Consider the following 19,946-nt stretch of genomic DNA (forward strand, 5'->3'; position numbering starts at 1 on the left):
TCACGGATGTTTTCTGAAAATATTGAAGAGCGCATATGATTAGTCGAAAATTTTGGGAGATAATGGAGAAATTAGGGGAAAAATTTTGAAACAAGTTTCATAAGCTTCAAGATCGTAGTGGAAGAAGTCTTCGTTGATGGTTAATTGCACTAAGTGTTTGTAGGTTCTTACTTTTGCTAATGCTGCCCAGCCAATTTCCTTATAGTTGTCGGGAATTTTTCTTTTCCAATTTGTGAGCCAGATTCTCAAATGAAAGCGTCATTTTAAATGTTGACTCACATCAATACACCTCACGGTTCTTTGCTGTTTCTCGGTTTTGAAGTAGGCTCTCATAAGAATTCTTTTATTTCATCTCTCCGTGATGCCAACGCAATCGCCCCCTCGAGAACGTCTTTCTTGTGGTATAATCCCTACGGGTTGCTCAGGTTCAGCAATTAAGAGTACTACTTGAATCACCCCCTCGGCACCATTTAAGGTCTTCGGAGAGGAAAAAAGATCTGGTATCACAGGTTTACACTTTTCGTCCGCTACACGGAAATTTTCTCCTGCAGAAGAATGTCATGTTTACTCACGAGCCCTGGAGAGTACGATGTTAGGTTTAGAGTTTTGAAGGAGAAGATTTACAGATTATTGTACCATCGGATTTTCGGACGGTATCGAGTTTCTGTTCAAAGACCAGCCCGATCTCTCGAGCCCTTTTCTGGCACCTAAACCTGCCGCTTGAGCATTACGATTTAGTGCTGAATAACATTCCTGTGCAATGCACACTTTTATCTCTGATATTTACATTTCCAATTTTACTGCTCCATTGTTTATTCACTTCCCACACGCGAGCCCAAATTCATCATTTTCACATCTCAGGTCCCATATCGGGATGTTTGAAGAATTTCTCAGCATCTATGACGCCAATTTCAGCATTCGGCGACCAAAATTTTTTCTATGTATAATGTTTATTGTTCCAGAGAAACGGTCTGGTTGGATTAACAAGTATCATAAAATTGCGTCATTCATGGGTGTGTAGAGCTCATTCCTGTCACTCTCTTTCAACGGTGGTTTTGGCAACAGGTATTTCCGATTTGAATAGGCAAATATTGACCCCATATGGAGAATCTAACGGGTGAAAGTAGAAATACATCATTGTTTGGCAAAAAAAACACGTTTACATCATCTTCCGTTGCAGCATTATTAATCCTTTGTCATTCATCAATGGAAACAGCACAATGAAAAAAAAAACGGTAAATGAACCATTTCTAATCAGTTTTAATGATTGATGTTATATGATGAAGGTGGAACCACCAGGATGCGCTGCAAATAGTGCAAATCGACGCCATTGTTGATTTTTAAAAATATTTGTCTCGGGCTTAGATATGTATAGATATTGCAGTACAGGTACTATTAGAGCTGAGCTCGCGTTCATTTATGCGTCGATACCGGAGAATCTATAGTTGTTTTTAAAGACCAAGAGAAGTTGAGTGATGTCGATAACGCGGCTCATTCCTAGCGATGAAGCGAACTTTGGAGGCCAAACCTGATTTAACCAGTAGTCGATGATTCGATTTTTCAAAAGGATATCGCTCGAATCGATTGGGCAATCGCATTCTAACATTTAGCGATAATGTAGGAACGTTGGCGGCAAAGTTGAACGATTTTTTTAGTCATTTATTTTTGGCGGCCCAACAAAGTATTGGGCCTGGAATTTGCGTCCTCGGACGAGCCGTGGCTGAGTCATTGCGTATAAATTTTTAGGGGCGTTCGCGGAGTTAATCTCCATGGATTCTCCGAAGGGTTCATTTCGACGAATTTAATTATGTATTTTTATATTCTTCTCATCATCTAATGTCGAGACCGCATACTATTAAACAGAGATGCCAATATAATGACGTGAAAGGTCGTAAAAGAAGATGAGGATCTCCTAAATAATGAAGAGTGAGAGGTTTACTCAATAGGGGACAAGCTCTACAATTTGGACATCGACAAAGTGCCTCTTCCAAATGTCTACTGTCCCGACAACTACGGGAGATATCCGAAAAAAAGGATATTCCCGTTGAGATTAAAAATTATTAGAACTGAGCGTATCAAACTTCCATTACTGGAGTCAGTTAAGAGACAGCTATAGAATGAAACAATACTATACAGGGTGCCCCATTTACAACCTATAGTTCGGTTCAATAAGTCTGAATGTATTGCTTTTTATAAGATGAAACATCGATCGCTAAAATTTATTTAAAAAGGTATCTTAAAGAAAAATCAACATTTTCAACAGGTAAAGATTTGTAGTCACATCAAAAAATGCACATTTTCGAAAAGACACCCTGTAGGCTCGATATTAATATTTCGTCATTAAGCATTTCTCGAAAGTCAGACTCATAGCATATATGCCCCTTTTGCGATATCTAGTCGGAAATGAGGAGTTTTCTGTCCACCCAGCCCAGTTTTAAACACCCTCTATGAAAATGCCAAGGTCGTACAATGTCTAGAAAATGTCCATCTTTTAAACTTTTGCATTTTTTAATAAAATACATCACACTAATGTCACTACAAGTTCAAAAAGCTTTTTTCCGTGCTCAGGTGGCGTGTCTTATTAGGCATCGCGTCGCGCGTACGGAAAATATTATTTTCCGGTCTTCTAACGAAATATATATACTATTCTAATAACCCTGGTATTAATAGTGCATATTTGGGGTGGACATAAAACTTAAGGCAATTTGCTTATTAATAAAACTATTTCCACCATTTAATCAAACAAATTCGATATGTGAATAAAACGAATATGACAACAGATAGATTATTTAATGATGGAAAAATATCGAGAATTTACTAACATTTATTTTTAAATATAGCTCAGAAAAACGTGTATTGGAAAGCGAACCTTATCTTATCAAAGAGAGTACTTTATCTTACAAATTTGCACACTTTCAGTCAGTTTCGGTTCAAACTGCCTATGAGCGCTTTATCGGTTAATGTAGCTCAAGTTCAATAACCAGCGCAGTTCAATTTTCCGGTACAATCATGCGTGCCATTAACGAAAAAAAGCTTCACCGGTACCAAAAAATCTTCGCTAAAGTATACGAATATTTTAAGCTTTAACATGTGGTACTACAGCTGCCTTTTCAGTGCGATACGGACCAGGATAATTTTATAAGCATCAGAGAGTTGAAGGCTTTCCTGAAAACCAAAGGGAATTTGGAAGACTTGACTAAAGATCAGATTATATACATATTTAAAACAGCCAGCAAAGATGGAACAAAGAAGCTTGATTTTGATGAGTTTGTGGAATTTCTAGAAAATCCAGACTTGAAGTTCCTGTTTGGGCGTTGTGTTACGAAGTAAATATAGCGAGGTCACGAAGACATGTACAATTAGGTTTAACCGTTTTTAGATACATAAATTTCTTGGTTCCAAAACGGGAACCTGAGCCTCCTCCAATACCTCAAGTAGTACCAAAAAGCCGAAGCTTTCGCATAAGCTACAAAACTGAAAAACGATATGGCCAAGTAATCATACCAGATGGGAGCCTAAGGAGGCTGTCTGTAGAATCTGCTCAAGCTAGTCTGCTAATTTCAGAAGAAGCAGAAGATGTTACTTATATAGAACAGTTTACGTGCTGCCCACCTCCTATTTGCATGATTTTGATAAGCTTACTACAACTGGTTTTCTTCGTAACAGGTACTTTTTCATAGTATAGAATATACGATGCTGACTAACTATTGTGTTTAGATGAGATAATTCAGGAAGGTTCCACTCTCAATGGGACAGGAGTAATGGCACTCATATTCATATACGATCCTCAAAAGCGATTCCAAGCTTGGAGGTATCTCACATACATGTTTGTCCATATCGGGTAAGACTCAGAAAAATTGATTAAGGGAAAATGCTGACTTTTACCACAGATATCTTCATATAGTGGTCAACTTGATAGTCCAACTCATGCTAGGGATACCCCTGGAGATGGTTCACGGATGGTGGAGGGTGAGCTTCCTATACTTTGCTGGAGTAATCGCTGGGTCCTTAGCTACCTCCGTTACTGACCCATGGGTAAGGTTGGCAGGGGCGAGCGGGGGAGTTTACTGCCTCCTTACTGCTCATATAGCTACTATCATCATGGTAAATTTGTTTAACATAATAAACTTGGATCATAATTATTTAATCTTAGAACTGGAAGGAGATGATTTATCCCTTCGTCCAACTTCTTCTTCTATGCATCGTCGTGATCTGCGATTTAGGGTCTTCCATAAATGACCGCTACTCTTTGAATGTCAAGAATCAGGTGGGATGTGTAGCACATTTGGGAGGTAGGTACCATTCTTTGGTTCCGGATTTGCCCACAGTCTCTCTTGATTTAGGTGCAGTGGCTGGATTATTGGTCGGCATATACATTCTAAAGAATTTGAAAGTGAAAAACTTCGAAAGGTACCTGTGGTGGGCGGCTGTGGTAACGTTTGCGGTCTTGATATTGATCTGCATTTTATTGAATATTTTGTTGCCTGAACGGTATCCGGTTAAGGTTTAGTTGTGTTTAGGGATTAAATTTTGCTTTAGTATTAGAAATGTAAATCTTTTTTCTGACAATTTTAAACGTAGGAATTATTAGATAAGTTGTTTTTTATTATCATACATTATCTTATGTAATTGTGTAGTCATCGTTCAGGCGTGTTCTGAGGCAGGTTTTCTAATTTTATCCGAGAAATTGGCATATTTGCCACGACGTGAATAAGCTATTGGACCCTTCGACCTGCTAAAACTGAATGAAAAATATCATTATGGAGGGAGGCAAAAGTGTGGATCTGGAAAATGCTAAGAGGTGCAAGCTTAGTCGCTTGGGGGATAAATTCATATGTGTGAGTTACTTCAGCAAATATTGTGAGACAACTACATATATTGCAAAGTAAACCTAACAAAACAATAAAAATGTTTAATTACCAGAAGTATATTAATAGTGTATTATTTTTCATCCGTTATACATTACTTTTCAGCTCCCTTCAGAACGACCCTAATAGCAGTCGTTGCAGGCCACAGCTCGAAAGTGCCAGTTCCTAAATGCAAAAGTTCTCCCTTATCCATTTCGTAATTTTACATAATTCTCCTGGAAATGTGGATGAACCAATGAACTTTTCATATTATGTGAATCTTTAGAGATCAATTCGGAGCAGATATCACCTGGCAAGCTCCAATATCAAGCTCCCACTGGAGAAAGTTCACATTTTCGGGATGAGGAATTTATTGTTCTTAATATCAGGAATCCTGTTTGGTAACTGATAAAGTAGATATGGTGATTAAGTATTTGTTTAAGTGCGTAAAATTAAAGATTAGATCTGTTTTGATATCTGACAAGTGACGGTACTGGCCTGAAAAAACATTAATAAAGCAAACGCCCAGACTCGTGCAGTGGGTACCCATTTGGAAATGATTCATTTTATAAGGTAACATTCGCAGAAGCACATTTGCAGCCAATTCGACTGAATCTCTTATTGATTTCAATGTACGGACTTTATTCACGTTTTTGCGAAACCGTAAATGCCATTAAACATAGAGCCTTATCTTAATTTTATCGATGATGCTTACAACAATAAATGATAATTTAAAAAAAACCTTAAGTATGCATTTATGTATCAGAGGCATGTCTGGGATCGCTTCATATATTGGTCAGATATTAGTAATCAGTCCCCCAGCGAATCAACGTCATACGTTTGCAATTGGTACCGATCGTCCAATACCAATGAGGGAAGTTATGAAATTTACAAATGGAACGGAATATGATAAAAGTTGTCATTTATAATTTAGCACTGAATCAGTCAATGCAGGTATCGCAGCTAGTAATCAATATTAATTCATGATAAAAACAAGTAGTATCTATCTAGTACCTTTCAAACTACATATTTCTAAATAGCCCTGTAAGTAACATCATCTAAGTAATTCGGCATTTCTCTGGATTTTGCACTTGGAATAATGGACGCCCTTCTCGTAATTGAACCCGAAGATTGCGAAAAATATTATCAAATGATATTTGATCAGGTAAGTCTGCAGAGATGCATTCATGATATCAGTATGATGATTTTCAGCTCGACACAGATAGAGATGGTTTGATAGACTTGAAGCAGTTAAAAGCTCTCGACGAACCCAAGAGAAATTTACTTCCAAGAAATCGAATTGATGATGTGATTTACTCTATAGGTGATGATGAGAACATAACTTTGAGTTTTTCTCAGTTTTTTAAGTTAATGAGTTTTCCTGGAAATGGAGAAAATAGATCGTCCAGTAATGTTTTGAGGTGAGGAACTGGTACTGACTCTCTTTATTCCATTATACGAAAGAAATTTCAATATCGATCACGTATTTGGACCGTTATCGCTTATGCGTTTTATTGTTTATACGATAGGTACATGGGGGTCTTAGTCTCCATGACCTCAACGAAACATAGAAGCTCAGAAAACCGAGCTGATGACCCTAATAAGTCAATATTTTTGTGCGTAGTCATGATAGGGATCAGTGTTTTCCAGGTTGCATCCTTTTTTGCAGGTAAATATTTGGTAATATACTGGGTGTAGCATGTCATCATGGAAATATTTCATAGGACAATAGTATTTTCAAAATTTTTAATAAATGCTAATAGACCCATGGGCAGAAACGCACTATTATCGATATACAGGGCGGTAAAATTTGATGTTTTGTCATTGTTGTATGTATTTAGACATGGTCACATGACATAGTATGCATTAGATAAACTTTTCGAAAATTCGTACAACTATTTTCTTTGATACCATCTATAACGAAAGGTTCAAATCGTGGGTGGTCACGTACAGGGTGTTATGCTCTTATAGGGCAAGTACGAATTATCGAAACAAATTATTATCCGGTTCGGTTATCAACTATCTCACGCAATTCGCAACATTCAATCAAATTTAAACAAACTCAGGTAAACGAAGACGACGTTATAAAAACTTTTGAGAATGTCTTCGCAAAATATGAGAAAAAATGTAAAACTTTCCCACCCTGTGTAACAAAAATGGTGCATTTTTGACCATAAGTCTATTATCATTTTTAACATTGTTTTGCAGAGTACCATCGCTTCTTGAAATATTTCCATGACGATATACGCAACATTTCAATTTTCATTCAAATTTAATATTTAGATCAAATGGGTCAAACAAATTGGAGTGTCAATGGAAATGGAACCATTTCCATGTTATTCATATTTGAGCATACCAAGAGGTACCAAGTCTGGAGGTTTCTCACCTACATGCTGGTTCATGTTGGGTAATTCTCAGATTAAAACCGCAAGTTGCAAACTATAACTTCATTATTTCTCATAGATATATCGATCTTTTTGTAAATCTAAGCGTGCAGCTCTTACTTGGAACATATCTGGAAATGATGCATGGCTGGTGTAAAGTCAGCATTTTGTTCTTTGTAGGGGGGCTCTCAGGATCTCTATTGAGCTCCTCAACTGATATTTGGACCAGACTTGCTGGTTCCAGTGGGGGAGTTTATGCTCTTCTTACATCCCATTTAATCGACATTTTTCTGGTGAAGCTAATGGCAATGCCAATTTCAATTCGGCACAAGAAAACAACACTAAAATCTGTGATTTCAGGAAAAGAAAATACATATTATTGGAGGCTACGTCCAAATTTTGATTATTGGGTTCCTCATAGGTTTCGATCTTGTTACTTCCATTTTAGCGAGGTACTTTTTAAGTCTTGAACAAAGGTGTAGCTATGTGGCTCGAATAGGAGGTCAGTAGAAGAGGTGCTGGGGAAATTAATTTAGTCAGTTTATTTCTGAAAACACTTAGTTTTGTTGTATGCATTTTTCCAGGGATAGCAACGGGGACCACTCTTGGAGTGTTTCTCTTCAACAAGAGAAAATTCGGCAACAGCGTTCTTTGGGTGTGCATAATCATGTATCAGTTGTTAATCATAGCCGCTCTCCTCATCAACATATGGCCCCCTCAATTAGATATGCCTTATTTTAATAGCACTTTATCTTCAGAAATTGCATGAATCTGAATTGATATTGTGATAAAAACCTTTATTTAAACTATAGGTAAATGTTGTCTGATATCGTCACCTTCAGTGCTTTGTGAAAATACTCTAGATGAATCTGTAAAACGTCAAGTTTTGTATTGTACATTTTTAGTTGAAGTATATCGTATGTTTCTTGATATGGATGTTTATTATTACGTTATTATCTTCTTCCATTAATTTACAATAAATTGTTTTTTAGTCCGTGGAAAAGAATTTATTACAATCAAGACATGCTTTTGGACACAAATTATTTTTATAATTTTTATATGACCAAATGTCAGTACAATATTTGTCACTCATAAATTGTTAAATCAACATAAAAAGCTGAAGGTAAGAGATGAATGTACCAAGCGTTATATAAAATATGTTTAGAATTATTTCAAGAAAAGGAAACAGGGCAAATTTCCAAGATTTTTAAAATGTAAGTCACGTCAATAAATGTCAAAATTTGACAGTTATGAAGATTCATTTAAAATTTACAAAGAACCTGTAAAAAGTCCGAGAGGACAGCCTTTGTCGCGTCGCGATATGTTTAAAAACAAAAAAATAATTGCAAAATGAAATGTTATCCAGGTGAAATGATCACATCATACATTTCTTCAGGTTTCCTCCTTACTTGTTCCATGAATCCCTCCAATTTTCATTCTTCCTCTTCCTTCTTCAAAGCCTCCGCGAGCCGTTTGGGTACGCTATCTCGGTTTCGTACCCTTTTCATTGCAATAAACTAATACCTACTATCCAATTTTCCAGAATTTTCCATTGCCACATTCTCTGGCTTATCAAAAAATTAGGATTTTCGGAAATTTCTAACTCTTAACAGATCCGCCAGTGGTTTCGCAGGTGTTTGCAAGAATGATTTCCGAAGGAACCCAGTTACTGAAAATCCCAAGCAATACTAAGCTAAACAAAGAATCTTGCGGTACTTCGAAGTCTACGTCAAATCCTTATGAATAAACATTATCGTACCGATTCTTCGCCCGTTGTTTTTTGAAAAATAAGCAAAACGGCTTAAGACAACCCGCCTGATCCCATACAATCCCAATCTGTGCAATCGTGTCACAGTCGCAAGCTCTGCTGAAATCGCTAAAGTTTCCCGGCTGTTTTTAAATTGGCACAGGAAATTCATTGTAGCAGACCTGGCAGATCTTCCTGAGACCAAACAGTTTCCTGAGCTCACGATGTGATATTCAAATACAGTGAGAGCCGGTAAAGGCGGGCGTACTCAAAATTATTTGAACAGCATGAACTCAGTGCGATATAGGGCGAGAATTTTAAGGTAAAAACTGTGATTTCAGCATCGGATGGAAGGAACTTTTCATGGAACCATATTATGGACTGGTATTAATTAGTGGGTTTTTCATTGATTCAAACTCCAGTATCTGTTTAAATTTATGAAAGGTACTTGTGAGTATTGATTTAAGATTTTAGAAGGTCTTCGCACAAGGATGACGCAAATGAACGGTGAGTAAATTCACTTTACTTCAAATAAATTGTAAATACGATGATATGGGCATAATCGCAAACGTGGCAGGAATGGTACTTCTACATCCCCGCCCCCCTCAATTTCATAGTATACAATTACCCAGTGTGTAGACCCTATCGACGGTAGTTGTGTCCAATTTAGAATTTATCTTCTTTTTTTTTATTCTCATAGATATAGATAACGTAAAGGGCTATATTAATAAATACAGAATACGATCAGGTCACAATGAAATTTACTATCTTAAAACCACTAATCATGAAAAAGCAATAAATAAGTAATTAAACAACTTATTGTGAGTAATTTAAGTATCAATTAAAGTGAGTTTATACAACTCAATTAAAGGTTAACAACCACAGGAACTCCAAGTAACATTCTATAAAATTTTTATATCTGCAGCAACTGAATTTTCAGGAACATTTTCAGAAAATTTTTCTTTTTTTAATAAAGTTACCACAAGATTTTTCTTACTTTTCACTCTTTCTGAAGAAGCGTTAACTGCAAACATTCCTTCATGAAGAATATCACTCGAACCCAGATTAGAAAGTTTGGCACCATTTGAACTCTTTCTGCTGTTCACTGGGAACGCCTCTAACTTCACGGACGTATCTGATCTGTGAGACTCAGAAATCCCCTTGAAATCCAAGCTACGTTCATTGCTCCTCGAGCTACCATTATTATTAGTGCTTGGTACGAAATGGGAATGGACTGACGGCATGGACCTTCTAATAACTCCTCTATTCTTTGGAGAACCCATAACATGCTCACTGGACAAGATTTCCGCCATCTTTAGCACACCACCATTCTTGACTAGTCTGAGCTTGGTCACATTGAAGGGTTGGTCATTCTGATTTTGCAACACTGTTCTGGTGCTGGTACCCGGTCTGATGCGCCTCCTTTTGACATATCTTATATGGGTCGAAGTCGCATTTGATTCTTTGCCTAATCTATTATTATCAACCTGTTTTCTAGTTGGTGCTGTGCTGATCTGCTGAGACTGTTGAGATTCAATTTTTGCGACAGGTGTAGATGACTCAGAACTTGGAACTAAGGTCCGATTTCTGTGTTGCGAGATCACCAAGTTGAGTGGGTTTAAAGTGGTATCTCTTTGAGGAGTTTCTTCGGTCTTTGGTAATTCAGAAATTTTCTTAAAGATATGAGTTTTTACCACGTTCGGTACTGTGCGTTTGAATAATGGGGTAGTTGAGCTTAGAAGAGTTGAACCTGATTGATCAAGTATTAAAGTTTTGTTTTTAAACGAAGTGAAGGGCCCTGTAAATGACACTTTTTTTGAAACACTGGGTAACCTGTAACTGACGGTTGTGGTGGTGGTATTACTTAGGGTTGATGCAGCCCAATCGGTACTTGTCGCAGTTTCAATGTGCCCTTGTTGTAAACCAGATTTCATCACAATTTCTTTTCTTTCAGAGTCAGTATGTGATGTAATTGGTGATGCTTTCTTCTTCGAGTGAAAATTGTGATATTTGGTGATGCTGGGCAGTGGCACGCTGGAGAAGGCATTCACTTCGGGTTCCATGATTAACATCTTCAAAGTGGTTGTTTCAAGTTTCAGTTTTGAAGAGTTTTCAGACATTCCGGGAACAAACTGATATGTATACCGAATGTTTTCGCGCAGTGCATTTGGTAAATTAGCAAGCGGGACCTTATGGCTTGAAGTTGGTTGTTGAACGGTATTGGTTAACATGCTAGGAGCTGCAGACCAAGACAAAGTTCCCTTTGAAGATGAGGATTGCGGTAAATTTGTCGACACTACAGGTCTGTGAGTGGAAGTTGGATTAACGAATTGAATAGGACCTTCAAGCAGTTGTGGCAATAAAGTGTCCCTTGTGGTCCGCTCAGGATCTTTATGATTCCTAATAGGAGTATGAGGAACAGGTTTTGTTGACGATTTAATACTGCTTGGTTTGAAAGACTGGAACTCAAATCTGCTCAAGAGTTTGTTAGTGTTTCCAGGTGAATGAGAAGATTCAGAACCAGACTTAAATGGTTGAACTAGGCTGTCCTTAGGGACATGTAACCTTGAAAGTTCGGGCTGGCTCCTGTTAGGCGCAATAATTGAAGTAAATACTTTTAGAGCATCAGAATCGATATTGTGCTTTTTTGGAGATTCAACAGCATTATGGGACTGTGAAGATGATACGGATGATGGCAAATCTCCTAGAAAATTTCCAGCATTCGATTTGGAGTTACTTATCTGTGAAGAATGCAAAGGAGCCAGCAGGACATTGGAAGATTCCGCAGCAAACTGATGATGTCGAGATACTTTAGGTGTAGACAACATTTGCTGCGAAGTATCAAACTTGGAGGCATTTATCTTTGTAGCGTCGGTATGTATTTCTGAAACCTTTGAATTTTCCATAACATATTGGAAATTCTGTTTTGGTTTGAACGGAACCTTTGGAAAAAAATCGCCATGAGACCTAGGAAGACTTAACCCTGAGGAGTACTTGACTGGGAATACTGGACTACTGAACTGCATGGAACTTCCTTCTTTTGGTAACAATGGTATTGTTGAATTAGAAACTTCTATATTTATCACAATTTCGGGTAGTTTAGGGGAGCCGTGTCCAATTTTAAAAATATTAGTTGAAGAGTTTAAGGAAGTGGGCTGAATATGTTGAGTATTGATTGGTGAAGATGTGACATTGAGCATATCAACTATGCGTGAAGGAGCAGGCTTGGACTGAAAGAGACTCAACTTCCGAGATTTCGGAAGAATTAAGTCTAAAAAGCCTGAATAATTCTTGTGGGCTTCAGACGATTTCAACAGACTTCTAGATGTTGTAGATGTAATCTTATAAAAGTACCCAACTTGAGAGTGAGAGCTAGGAAGACGTAAATTTGAAAAATCCTGGGGTTTTAATAAATTTAATTCTGAAGCATTTGCAACCATTTTTTGACTTTCAGCCGGTTCCCGAACGCTCTGGATATTTCCGGTTGGTTTATTCGTCGTAATTCTTGGAGCGAAATCCACTTGAGATAGAGGAAGGCTTAAACTAAGGAAATTCTTTAGAGATTTCAGACTTTGTACCCTTGGTAATTTTTCTAAAGAAACATTGGGCCTCACTGGCACTAATTCTGAGGCTTTAAAATTGTTCTCATGGGTCTTTGGGAGCTTCAAATTGTATTCAAAATTACGATGAAATTTAAGATTAAAATCTGGAAAATCCTTTGTAGAATTAAAAATTTTCTGAGTCCACTGCGAATCAAACTGAGCATTTGCTTTCTCGAACGATTGATATTTTACTTGAGGGATGGTCGACGATGAAAAATTCGAGGAAGTTCGAGAGGGTCCTTGTACATACTGGTAACTCGATGGAGATGTTGGCACCTTGCTCCGGGACAATTTGGAAGTTTCATTCAAGGAAGATGGGATAAATCTTGAAAAATTTACTCCAGTGTTGAGGTTCGAAGGTATCAATTCAAAAGCACTTGCATCCTTTGGTTTTATTTGTTCAGGTTCGTTAAGGATATCTTGTACGTAGTCTGTATTTCCTGAGTTAAACTGGAAGGTTTTTCTTGTAAGGGGAACTTTCAATGCGCTCAGAGTATCTACTAAAGTGGATCTGGGCAAAGCAAAATTTACAGATGAAGAAGGAACTATGCTTTCATCATAGGGATCGATGGGTCCCGCATAGCTGAAAGATGGTTTGAAAAATTGGGAAATAGCAAATTTAGGTAGATGAAGCTTCTTAAATGAAAAGTCTCCTGTTGTTCCCTCCATATTCCCTCTATTTTCAGGTTTCTCAATTTGAGGCAAAGCTGCCGAGTTACCAAAAGTTCTTTTTCTCCAAGCCTCATTGGCGTAATCAAAAGCTCTAAGGAACTTGTGTTGGAATGATTCATACTGACGTTTGAAGTCAAAAATAGCTTCGAATTTCGGGTTCAAAATTACCGATCTCCTGTAATGCCTCTTATTCGCCTCTTTGATATTTTTTGGGGCTTCCACTTGTTGTAAGGTTGTCGCACCGCTTAGAAGACTATTCTGGACTGTTGGTTTGGAAATAGGTCTCTTAGAAGCCACTACAGGTCCTTCATATAGAATCTTCAAAGAATTTTTAGTGGTAATCTCGGGCACCCACCACGGCACAAAGCTTTCATTATTAGCTTCATACATAGGAATCGCATAATTGCTCAATATATGTTTTCTGTCCAATAAGGGTTGCATGAAACCCTTATTTTTCTCGCTTTTTTCAGTTTCTTTCTCAATACCTTCTTGCTCCAAGGTGTGTAGATCTCCAATATGCGATGTATCAGAAAAGCTCTCCTCAACCTTTGCAAATGGTCCACTCCCAGGAACAACCCTCTCAAATGTAGGCTTATTAACCAACATAGATCTTTTATGACGTTTGGCTGATGCTGGTGTCGGATCTGAGGTCTTCTGAGTCAAATAATGAATTTTTGGTTCTGTCCGTAATGGTTCTCTCGTGGAAATCATCTTCAGAGCTTCTTCAGTGATTAAGCTATTTTTTATAGCTTTATTTAGACAGTGGGACAGAACGACGACATCTGGCCTTCTGGGAACAAAGAAAGATGTTGATAGAAAAGGTTTTCTAATAATTGAAAGTTGATAATGATGTGAGAGGTTGAAAAATTGTGGAAAGTAATAAGGATATTGTTTAAGGGTCGTGAAGTTGGGGCAAATCTACGAGTGTTGGAAAACAGTATTGCCATGGAAACTAGGATAATTTGAGGAGGGCTTCACAGATTTTTCGAAAAATATGTCATGGAGAGATTGCTGTCTTGTGATGAGATTAAAACTAAATCTTTTCTGATCATCTCCACCCATGGACCAATTGCCTGCCGAATATCTGAAAAAATGCTGTTCTAGCACGCCAAGCCGAAAAACGGAATTTCGAAAATTCCGGGATGTTTCTGGGATCGCTGATATCTCGAGAACTCCTGGAGCAATTGCCCTAAAAAATCACTCAAATTTATAATCACGATGCGGTCTATAAGCAGAAGAAATAGATCACCAAAAGATTCTCCGGTTCACTTTCAAGATAAATAAGTCAAATTCCTAGGCGATTTTATTACGCTTTCAAGATTCGCAAACATCAGAGGCGTATTAGTACTAATATAGTACCCCGATTGCTTTCCAATCTTCGGCTCGAGCAACATCACCAACTCCCTTCCAATCTTGTCATATTTCTTTCCTGTCACCTCACGCACCTTAACAAGAATCTCCTTTCCTACCGCTCCAAAAGATTCAATTGATTATAAATTCTATATTCCCGAAGTTTCTGGAGCTTTAGACCATAGACATACTCGAGATTTTAGAGCAATATCCAGAAGGTAGATAGTATCTGAGAGACGCGATTCTATAGAGATCGTAAAATTTTTTTCTCTTCTTATCAGGTTTGGCAGCTGATGCATTTGGTCATGAATAGTGAGGATTGATCGTAAAAATATTATGTAGTAGACTAATTTGAGCTTTCCAAAGTTGTAGAGCCTCTGAAAACCGTGTTGGAAAGTCGGTCTGAGCGTTGAATTATAATTGCTTCAAGATTTTGGGGGATGAATTTTAAATTAAAAGGCAGTCCTACTGATAAAAGGATTTGTACTTGGAGAAATGGGAGAGTGTGTGATATATCAGACGAGGATTTATATACTTGGAGATAAAACGGTCCTTCACAGCTTTCTGCACGGAATCATCGCGGTCGTGCGAAGTCATTGCGTCTACATTTACGTCTTCTTGCCTCGTACTGGTAATGAGGGTGGATGTACTACTAAGAGATGAATTATGGCTTGCCTGGCATTCCGCCATTAAATATAGAACGAGGACCCCAATTAGGACCTAAAATAATAATTTATAAGTATTATTTACTATTACTTATTATAAACTGCTGAACGCAACAAAGGCACTAACAAAATATTTTACAATCAACTTTCATCCACAATCATCAGATTAAGCACTCGTATTATATCAAAAGACGTTTCTTTAAATGTTGGGATGACTCTGCTTTGATCTGTCTGGGTTCATACTTGATGATCGGTCAAGAGTTCAATACTACTCTCGGTCAAGACAGATTTTATGATTACTCCCTGAAGTTGGCCTAGACAAGATGCGTTTCTATGTAACAAAAATTTATGACGAGCGATAACCATAAAATAAGTTTCCCCAATGCCGAAGTGCTGAAGATAAAGTTACCAAACTCCTACAAACATCTACGTACAATATACAGGGTTCTTCTAAAAGGTCTATGCAAAATTCTTCCTCAGATTTCTGATGGAAAAACATGACGATTTAACTTAATATATCTTAGTCTAAAGGTGGGGGATTTTAAAAATGTGGGACGATAAAGTGAAAGTTAAAAAAAAAGGGAAAAAAAGTTAATCCGTTTGTAATGGTAAAACAAAATGGCGCATCGGTGGGTTCATAGGGGCGATAAATCAGACTTTATTTATATTTTTGATGCACATTTTAAAGGGCGCTGTCAGCACCAGATGAACTTCGTTTAAAGGCGCATAACTTTTTTAACATCCTGTATAAAATCTGTTTACAACTAAATTTACGTTTTTCTACATATTTAATTACAAAAGAGTACCTTAGTATCATCAAAAATCACATTAAAGTACATTCATGTAGTAGAGCAAAATAAATATTAAAAAATTAGTATAGTTAAATGAAAACATGAATATTTAAAAAAATAATAAGAATTGCAAATTAATTGAATATTTTGATTTTTTAATTTTAACTATACGAATAAATATGCACTTTACAGTTATTTTTCAAGACATGCAAGGAACTTTAACCTTCAAATATCTCAAAAAGAAATCCCCGTAGGGGCTTGTACTAACGTATCTTTTTATCATAGAACATGTGGGAAAATATAAATTGAGGTATAAATAAATTTTATACCGCGTGATAAAAAAGTTATGCCCCTTTAAGGAAAGGCCACCTAGCACTGACATTGTCCTCTGCAATGCCTATCGAAAATGGAAAGGGTTCTGATTTCAAAATGGGGTCTCTGATACTCTAATAATCCCCGACATGACATTTCGTTCAGATAGTACCATTACGAAGAAAATAATTTTTTTCCTTCTTTCTCGCTTCTTCATCTCCTTTCTTCTCATTTTCACTTTGACGTCCTGTATTTTAAAAACTGTCCATTTTTGGAATAAGGTAAATCGCGTTAAATCGTTGCATTTTCAACTTAGAAACCTCCGGTAGAATTTTATACACACCTTTTAGAGACACCCTGTACATACCTCCGGAAAATGTTTGTTTGTTGCTAAACTGGAAAATGATATCACTTTTTTGTTATTTCAAACTACTGAAAAGCCTTACAACCATGCCCTGTAGGTGTGATTGGTATCCTAAATACCACGTGGCAATATTGGCATCTGCAGAACGATAAGAGATAGGAAGTTGGTTAAATTAGAGAAAACTTAAAAGTTCTGAAGTCCTTCCATTTTCTATATAATAAACGCTGTGGAATTCCTCCCGGTTCTTGAGATATTGAGAAAAATGTAAAATTGGCCGAAAACCGTTAATTTTTATGTCTAAACCTGCAATTCTAGTCAAAAAATGTTTAACGCAGAATATTTGAAATTCTGTCCATTCCACATGCGAAATTATAACTTTATCAAAATATTGGGTACCGTCGAAAATTACGGTACCATCATATATTTTTTAAAATACCTGGACGTTTGTGGCTTTAACTTGAATTCGTCGCGTCAGTCTCCGCATCGCACGACTTGTACCTATAAGAAGTTGCCTTATGGAGCTTCTACTTTAATGTAGTTTTGTCCCGTATGTTTTGTCCAACAGTTTAAAAGGAGTTATTTATCCTACGTACCTTCATCCTCATATCTTCCAGTAAGCTCACCAAAACTTCACCGTGGTACTTTTAACTTTCCTACGCAATGTTCTGTTGAAAACTAGAATTTCTGAGCTGAAAGCTCTCAAAGGGTACTATTGAGGGTTCTCAGGTTACACGTAATTTATTGCAAATAAACTTTCTAACTTAGTTAATAGCAGACCATTGGCGTGCCGATGGGGAAAATCTGAAAAATTGCTGTTCTGTGAAGGAATAAATTAATTTATCATCATTACATGCGAAGAACCCCGTAAAGAGGCCAAAAATAATGGAGTTTGACGTTGCAGTGTTAGTATTAGAGACGCCGCAGCGTCGAGGCGCCGCGGCGCCCTTCAGTTACGTCACGGACTAAAAGTTTACGGAAAATGATCAACAAATTTCCTTGAGTGGGTCCATGTGGTGTTGGCCTTGTGGGTACAGGGTGAGAAAAATTCTTCGAGAATCAATTCTCCGACCGATATTCGCGCCTTAAATGCTTCACGACTTCAATAACGGTTTCTAAAACTAATTATTACGAATTAAGCAGTTGGCCCCGCAAAAAAGCATGTGGTTTTATTTCAATTTACTCATGTTTGATCCCTAAAGAAAGTTCATCCACTCTATATAATTTAGTAAAAATTGGGAATTATATCTGTTTAGTCTAGCATCTCCTTTTATTTGCCCCCACCCAAACTAACCACCCCCAGCGCACTGCCCACGCTCACTTCTATAGGTTTAAAACCATTTGTACCCTACAACTATCGAGCAGTAGTTTTGTCGGAGATAATTCGGTCGAATCTCATTCATTCAGTGCCACAACGACCTATCCTAATAATCAAAAAGTAAGTAAAATTAAGTCTTTTTCATTACGCATGTGACCAATGTAGATAACCCACGCTTTACGCACGCTGCATCGAGCGTAAAACAGTCTTTACGGTGCATGGATGGATACCAGGGAAACATTATAAGAACTTTCAATTCTCACATGGCTAAACAGTTTTGCGAATTCATAGCATTGCTTAATGCCATGGAGAATTAATTAGATCTAATAATAATCGCTTGTGATAAATAATGTATAATAGTCGTGTGCCTGAATTGCTGCGTGTCGTGTTTTTCAATATGCCGCACACACTTTAAAGGCCTTGTTATAGACATAGAAAATATTATTGCACATGTATCACCCGCCTATGGGGTCATCAATCGCTATCCTTCATAGTAGCCTAATTATTGACCACCAATGAATCATCACATTCTTGGGCAATTATGCGGAATTCTTAACAACAAAATTGCAACATGTGATTCATCTTTGTCGGAATGTTATTAACAGTAAATTTTCAAAAAGATCAAATTTTTTCGTTGTTTTTAAAATTTTACCTTCTACAGACTTAAAATGGCATCCACCCTAACCATAACCATAGTCTCGATACTCATAGCAGCCCTAGTACTGCAGCACGACATAGAAGCTAGATACCTGCCCACGAGATCTAATGGAGACAGGGTGGATAAAATAAGGGAGCTTTTAAAAGACGTAAGACTTTGTCTGCAATTTCCCACATTTTGCCGCCAAACTTGAACGAATTTTGCAGTTGTTAGAATCAGAACTAGAAAAAGGAGAATCATCCGATGTTCAGAGATGGATGCACGATGGGAAGTACTACGTAAAAAGAGAGGCAAAGTTTATGAACAATCTCCCTGATAAGACTAACGAAAAGTAAGCCATGTAGGAGAAGTGTTATAGATGTTGACCATAAAGCAATTCCACAGGACTCCAGAGACCTTATGACAATAATTTAGTTTTGTATATCTGGATAGTATAGATATAGCGAATATTTTATACATATTACTAAAACTGTTTTAATGTTAATACAATGTGGATTTAGCAAACTGCTAGTATGATAGTGGTTTTAGTACATAATAATTAATAATAAGAACTTTAAGGCTTTGACGAAAAAAAATTTTAGATAAAGTTTAAGATGAGTATTTTAATAATAATTTAGGATTAAAATTGGTATTGGGATAGATAGAATTTAACTTTTCCATATACCGCTTGTTAGTTAATTTTTTACCATATGAGTTGGTAAAAAAAATTGACCGAAAAATAACTGGCAGTTTGCTAAAATAATAAAATACCATATTGTTCCTTAAAAATTTTGAAGCAATATTTTAAAAATCAATTATTCCGTTGCAGAAACAAAAAATACTAAATAAGATAATTATTGTATTTTAATGAAGTGATGTGTCGTTCAAATGTGTCTTAAAATGTCTGCAATTTTAACTTTTTATCTGGGAATAAAAATTATGCAATATTTTTGGCAAAGGTGTTAGTCATTCAATCCTGTAACTCTGTGCAAATAGTATCTGTAATCACATACATACAGAGTGTAACATATTATTATGAAGAAATTTCAGGGAGCGATACTACTGTGGAAAGTGATAAAACAATGCTAATAAACTAAAGATTAAGAACGCATCATTTTCGATATACAGGGTGGTAAATAGTGGATAAGATACTTTCAATACTTTTAGTTATTTTGATTCCGTTTAGATTTATTTTTATTTTAACACATTTAGTTAAATATCACAAATTGCTTCAGATAGTTAATAAATGAATCGGACCGG

The 19,946-nt window shown here is 36.8% G+C and overlaps 4 protein-coding genes across 7 annotated transcripts; 3 read left to right on the plus strand and 1 right to left on the minus strand.

The window, feature by feature from the left end:
• Nucleotides 1-2,909: 2,909 nt before the first annotated feature.
• On the plus strand, nt 2,910-4,930 carry LOC136342457 (rhomboid-related protein 2-like). Its single transcript, XM_066288287.1, has 7 exons — nt 2,910-3,063; nt 3,115-3,326; nt 3,380-3,666; nt 3,718-3,841; nt 3,891-4,104; nt 4,154-4,292; nt 4,344-4,930. Exons 1-7 carry the CDS (start codon nt 3,010-3,012, stop codon nt 4,508-4,510), a joined length of 1,197 nt encoding a protein of 398 aa, XP_066144384.1. The 5' UTR covers nt 2,910-3,009; the 3' UTR covers nt 4,511-4,930.
• Nucleotides 4,931-5,330: 400 nt separating this feature from the next.
• LOC136342458 (rhomboid-related protein 2-like) lies at nt 5,331-8,161 on the plus strand. 4 transcript variants are annotated; one of them, XM_066288290.1, is made up of 8 exons: nt 5,364-5,420; nt 5,888-6,012; nt 6,060-6,268; nt 6,377-6,516; nt 7,131-7,254; nt 7,311-7,536; nt 7,592-7,733; nt 7,816-8,161. In XM_066288290.1, the coding sequence occupies exons 2-8, from the start codon at nt 5,947-5,949 to the stop codon at nt 7,998-8,000; spliced, it is 1,092 nt and encodes a 363-aa protein (XP_066144387.1). In that variant the 5' UTR covers nt 5,364-5,420; nt 5,888-5,946; the 3' UTR covers nt 8,001-8,161. The 4 variants fall into 4 exon arrangements, with proteins under 4 accessions (XP_066144389.1, XP_066144387.1, XP_066144385.1 ...); XM_066288288.1 differs by lacking the exon at nt 5,364-5,420 and adding an exon at nt 5,436-5,801; XM_066288292.1 differs by lacking the exon at nt 5,888-6,012 and having other exon boundaries at nt 5,331-5,420.
• Nucleotides 8,162-9,834: 1,673 nt separating this feature from the next.
• LOC136342338 (uncharacterized) lies at nt 9,835-14,108 on the minus strand. The gene is made up of 2 exons (XM_066288029.1): nt 11,921-14,108; nt 9,835-11,869 (listed from the first exon to the last, which is right to left on the minus strand). Exons 1-2 carry the CDS (start codon nt 13,961-13,963, stop codon nt 9,881-9,883), a joined length of 4,032 nt encoding a protein of 1,343 aa, XP_066144126.1. The 5' UTR covers nt 13,964-14,108; the 3' UTR covers nt 9,835-9,880.
• A 3,915-nt stretch (nt 14,109-18,023) lies between these two features.
• Proc (Proctolin) lies at nt 18,024-19,635 on the plus strand. Its single transcript, XM_066288348.1, has 3 exons — nt 18,024-18,169; nt 18,711-18,855; nt 18,914-19,635. Exons 2-3 carry the CDS (start codon nt 18,718-18,720, stop codon nt 19,040-19,042), a joined length of 267 nt encoding a protein of 88 aa, XP_066144445.1. The 5' UTR covers nt 18,024-18,169; nt 18,711-18,717; the 3' UTR covers nt 19,043-19,635.
• The last annotated feature ends 311 nt before the right edge of the window (nt 19,636-19,946 follow it).

Source organism: Euwallacea fornicatus, chromosome 12 (assembly GCF_040115645.1).
Source record: "Euwallacea fornicatus isolate EFF26 chromosome 12, ASM4011564v1, whole genome shotgun sequence".
NCBI lineage: Eukaryota > Metazoa > Arthropoda > Insecta > Coleoptera > Curculionidae > Euwallacea > Euwallacea fornicatus.

Excerpts from the sequence above, each read along its gene's own strand:
- LOC136342338 (XM_066288029.1), bottom strand. The coding sequence starts at position 13,963 with ATGATTTCCACGAGAGAACCATTACGGACAGAACCAAAAATTCATTAT. Across the intron at positions 11,870-11,920 it reads ATGGCGATTTTTTTCCAAAG|GTTTCAGAAATACATACCGA; the intron begins GTTCCGTTCAAA and ends GAAAATTCAAAG.
- LOC136342457 (XM_066288287.1), top strand. The coding sequence starts at position 3,010 with ATGCGTGCCATTAACGAAAAAAAGCTTCACCGGTACCAAAAAATCTTC. Across the intron at positions 3,064-3,114 it reads ACCAAAAAATCTTCGCTAAA|TGCGATACGGACCAGGATAA; the intron begins GTATACGAATAT and ends CTGCCTTTTCAG. Across the intron at positions 4,293-4,343 it reads ATGTGTAGCACATTTGGGAG|GTGCAGTGGCTGGATTATTG; the intron begins GTAGGTACCATT and ends CTCTTGATTTAG.
- LOC136342458 (XM_066288290.1), top strand. The coding sequence starts at position 5,947 with ATGGACGCCCTTCTCGTAATTGAACCCGAAGATTGCGAAAAATATTAT. Across the intron at positions 6,013-6,059 it reads ATCAAATGATATTTGATCAG|CTCGACACAGATAGAGATGG; the intron begins GTAAGTCTGCAG and ends GATGATTTTCAG. Across the intron at positions 6,269-6,376 it reads TCGTCCAGTAATGTTTTGAG|GTACATGGGGGTCTTAGTCT; the intron begins GTGAGGAACTGG and ends TTTATACGATAG.
- Proc (XM_066288348.1), top strand. The coding sequence starts at position 18,718 with ATGGCATCCACCCTAACCATAACCATAGTCTCGATACTCATAGCAGCC. Across the intron at positions 18,856-18,913 it reads TAAGGGAGCTTTTAAAAGAC|TTGTTAGAATCAGAACTAGA; the intron begins GTAAGACTTTGT and ends CGAATTTTGCAG.